This window comes from Malania oleifera, chromosome 7, assembly GCF_029873635.1.
Source record: "Malania oleifera isolate guangnan ecotype guangnan chromosome 7, ASM2987363v1, whole genome shotgun sequence".
Taxonomy (NCBI): Eukaryota; Viridiplantae; Streptophyta; class Magnoliopsida; order Santalales; family Ximeniaceae; genus Malania; species Malania oleifera.
Genome location: NC_080423.1, coordinates 85062238 through 85067033, shown reverse-complemented (window position 1 = coordinate 85067033; position 4796 = coordinate 85062238). Strand labels below are relative to the sequence as shown.

At 29.9% G+C, this 4796-nt stretch overlaps 1 protein-coding gene across 1 annotated transcript; it reads left to right on the top strand.

Annotated features, from left to right (window-relative positions):
* The first annotated feature begins 1878 nt into the window (after positions 1 to 1878).
* Positions 1879 to 2881, top strand: LOC131159842 (ABC transporter B family member 15-like). Its single transcript, XM_058115026.1, has 2 exons — positions 1879 to 2070; positions 2310 to 2881. Exons 1-2 carry the CDS (start codon positions 1916 to 1918, stop codon positions 2434 to 2436), a joined length of 282 nt encoding a protein of 93 aa, XP_057971009.1. The 5' UTR covers positions 1879 to 1915; the 3' UTR covers positions 2437 to 2881.
* The last annotated feature ends 1915 nt before the right edge of the window (positions 2882 to 4796 follow it).

The window sequence follows — 4796 nt, the reverse complement described above, 5'->3', positions numbered from 1 at the left end:
CCAATTCATGGATAAGCCTTGCACTTCCCACTTGAATGCAGCACGTCGGGTTTTGCGCTATCTCAAACAGTCATCTGGGGAAATTAATTCTTTTGTCAGCTTCTAGTGGTATTCAATTACATGCATTTTGTGATGCCGATTGGGCTCGATGCAGAGATACTCGACGATCTGTTACTGGGTGTATTTTACTAGGAAAATCACCAATCTCTTGGAAAACCAAGAAGCAAACAACAATTTTACGGCTCTCAGCTGAAGCAGAATACCGTTTTGTGACATCAACTTGTTGTGAAATTACCTGGTTAAAGCAACATTTGACAAATCTCTAGATAGCTTACCCACAACCAATCAAGTCGTATTGTGAAAATAAAGCAGCTATTCACTTCGCATCTAATCCAGTTTTCCATGAGCGAACAAAACATATAGAGATTGATTGCCATCTTGTACGAGAGAAGATCCAAAACCAAGTTATTCAAACTATTCACAAACCTAAAAGTCAGCAGTCTGCGAATTTATTCATAAAAGCATTTAGACCCACACAATTCAACCATTTACTAAGCAAGTTGAGTATGATCACTATCTACTCCAACTTGAGGGGGAGTGTTGAGGATCGCACAACTCATTCCACAAAGACTTCCCAAATATAGCTGCATTGACCCCCATGACTGTAGATATTTCATTCATTGTAGGATATTAGTTTCCATTATACATACGGTATCATTTAATTATAATTATTCTTTATAATTATAAATATAATATTCACACCCACGTTAATGTGTGGTGGTTTCTCAAAATATTCCTAGATTGGATGCATATTTTTTCAAACAATTCCATATGGGATAGGGTTAACTTGTTTTATACTTAGGTTTGGTTTTCTCTGAAATATTACTATGTATTTATATTTAATGATATTATAATATCAATATTAATTTTTAGATTTATGTGATATATTATATATAGTATTATATTAATATTTTTTTTTTGTATTTATGAACTTATTATATTATATATAGTGTTACATTGTAACATATGTGTGCCTGCAAATATGTAGTATACAACAGTACTATATGTTGTTCTATACTATATCATTATTTACATTTTATTATTATATATTTATAATTAATAATAATAAATATTTAATTTAATTTTAAGATTAGAAATAACATATAATAAATCAATAACCAAATCACAAGTATATGACAATGTTTAACATTACTATATATAATAAAAGTATTAATGATGATGATTTAATATTTATACTAAAATATATTATAATATTTTAAATTTTAATAATGATATCGTAATATTAATATTTTTCAAACGTATGTCCTATATACTATATTATATTAATATAAATTATTATATTACAATAAATATTTTTAAAATTTAATTTCAAAGTAAAAGTCAGGAATTAAAATATAGGCAAAAGCGAAATCTCATTTTGAAATGAAAATTAGAATAGGATTACCATAAAGTAAATGTTATAAATGGAAATTATTCATTCTAATTTTAATTACTAAAGTTAATTTCCAATTACAAAATACCACGCTTGAGTTACTTAATATAATTAATTTTTATAATTTTAATTGTAAAAATTAAATTGCTAGTTAATTGAAGACATTTTAAAAAAAAAAAAATATCATACCACGCCTGAGTTCATAAAATTAATTTTTATAATTTTAATTGTAAAAATTAAATTGCTAGTTAATTGAAGACATTTTTTAAATATCCTTTTAAATAGAACACAAAATTTTCGATTTTTTTTTTCATTTTATTTTAATTTTAAAATAATATATTAAATAATGTAAAAATATTTCCCAAAATAATTTGACGTAATGTCACTAGACCAGATTTAAAGGGCTAGGAGATGTGCCAAACAAATCTCCTTGACCATCCAGCGAGAGGGGAGGGGTTGAGGATGGGGTTGACCAAAGGCCTCGCCATTGGAAGCAACGGCGTCACCTTCGCGATTTCGTCGTTCTTGTGCTACTACGGCAGCAGATTGGTGATGTACCACGGCGCCCAAGGAGGAACCATCTTTGCAGTCGGCGCTGCCAATACCCTCGGCGGACTGTAATTTTCTCCGTTCCCTTTAGTTACTCTGTTTTTAAGTTCTTTCATTCTTCAGTCTTAATTGCTGCCACACTGAGATCATGGCCACTGGCGGGATGAATTAAAAATTTTCAATTACTAAATTTGACTAGAATATTATACCAGAACAAAAATTTAATTGGAAAATAAGCCATATCTAAGCTGAGTGCGCTGATCATTGAAATCAAATCTTCCGTGTTTTTTTTATTGATGATGCACAGGGCTCTGGGTCAAGGTCTATCCAATCTGAAGTACTTCTCGGAGGCCACTTCCGGCGGAGACCATATAATGGGGGTGATAAACAGAGTACCTGAGATCGATTCCGACGACACCCGCGGCGAGATTTAGCCGGACGTTTCAGGGGAAGTGTAGTTCAAGAATGTCGACTTCGCGTACCCATCTAGGCCGGCAACCACGATTTTCAATGGCTTCAACTTAGAGATCCCGGCGGGGAAGACGTTGGCCCTGGTCGGCGGAAGCGGGTCAGGGAAATCGACGGCGATCGCGCTGTTGCAGAGGTTCTACGACGCACTTGCCGGGGAGATCTTGCTCGACGGCGTGAACATAGAGAAGGTTCAGTTAAAGTGGCTGAGGTTGCAGATGGGGTTGGTGAGCCAAGAATCGGGGCTTTTTGCAACCACCATTAGAGAGAACATACTTTTCGGGAGAGTGGACGCCGGAACAGAGGAGGTGGTTGCGGCGGCGAAAGTCTCCAACGCCCATAACATCAGAGCTTTTTCCCGCTTTATTATTAAAAAGAAATAAAATATAACATAATACTCTTATTGGGAAAAAATTTTCCAAACTGATGCTCACATAATCTCGCAGCTTGATGCTGCGAGATTTAAAAGTCCAGCCAATAAAAAGTTGCCGCGTGACACAGTTGCAGAGAAAATCTCGTAGCATGAAGCTGTGAGATTTAAAGTCTCAGACCAACGGGTGGTGACATGTGGCACTGACCAAATCTCGCAGGTTAGTTCTGCGAGATTTACGGCTAAAATAAACATTCCTCTATAAATTATAACTTTCCTTTTTTACAACTTTAAATTTAAATAATAAAAATTCTATTTTAATAAATTTAATCATAACTTTCCCTTATAAATATAATTTAGAATTAAATTTAAATTTAAACTTAAATTTAAAATATATAATTTTAAAAAAATCCTTACATAAAAGAAATTATTGATTATAAATAAGTATTTTGTCATAAAAATTTGGATAAAATCCAAAAAAAAATTTCAAAATATGATTCTCACCCTTGAATTTTCAAAAAAATACTAAAAAATTTCTTATAATTTAATTTTATTGACGGAATGAATATTTTGTTAGTTAACTATTAAGTGCATATGAAATAACAAAATTTGTCCTTAATAAAATGATATTTTAAAATGACATTAATTTAGTATATAAAAATTATATATATGATTAATATAGTGATTAAAGTCAAATAAGTGGATTAGAGACCGAACAAAAATTTCGAATTGATTACTTTGATGCTTTGGGCCAACTAATTATATAAGTATGACAAAATAATTTGTATTATTTCAAAATTTTCTAAAAATATAATTGGAAAAAATAAATTTCTCAATAAGTTATAAAAATGCCTAGTAATTAAAATGCTGCAAAATGTTTATTGGATGTAATATTTAAAATTAACAATAAAACATTTTGCAAGACAAATTTAAATTTATTATTTAAATTTAAATTTAAATTTGTAAAAAGGGAAAGTTATAATTAAATTTAAATTATAACTTTAAAAAATTTAAATTTAATTAAATTTTAAATTTATAAGAGAAAGTTATATTTTAACAATTAAACAATTGTTATATTTTAAATTTAAGTTTATAAAATTTATAAACTTAAATTTTATATTTTAAATTATAATTAAATTTAAATAAAACACATTGTTAATTTTAAATATTACATCCAATAAACATTTTGTAGCATTATAATTACTAGGCATTTTTATAACTTATAAAGAAATTTATTTTTTCCAATTATATTTTTAAAAAATTAATAATGTGTTTAATTGTTAAATTTATAAGAGAAATTTTATAAGGGAAGTTGTTAAAATTATATATTTTAAATTTTAAATTTTAAATTTTAAAATTAAAATTTAAGTTTAAATTTAAATTTAACTCTAAATTATATTTGTAAGGGAAAGTTATGATTAAATTTATTAAAAGAGAATTTTTATTATTTAAATTTAAAGTTGTAAAAAGGAAAATTATAATTTATAAAGGAATGTTTATTATAGCCGTAAATCTCGCAGGACTAACCTGCGAGATTTGGTTAGTGCCACGTGTCACCACCCTGTTGGGCTGAGGCTTTAAATCTCGCAGCTTCACGCTGCGAGATTTTTTCTGCAAATGTGCCACGCGGCTGTTTCTCATTGGCTGGACTTTTAAATCTCGCAGCATCAAACTGCGAGATTACGTGAGCATCAGTTTGGGAAATTTTTTCCCAATAAGAGTATTACGTTATATTTTATTTCTTTTTAATAATAAAACGGGAAAAAACTCCATAACTTCATGTCAGTTGCCACAGGGTTATGAAACCCAGGTACTTTCTCTCTCTTCTCTCCCTGTTGCCCCTCTAGCCGACTCCCACACCCTGTTTTATTTTCAGCCAAATCTTGTTGGAAAAGAGTGATATCTCAACTGCCCTCACCCTTTAACTCCGTTTTGCAAATACTATGATTATAAAGT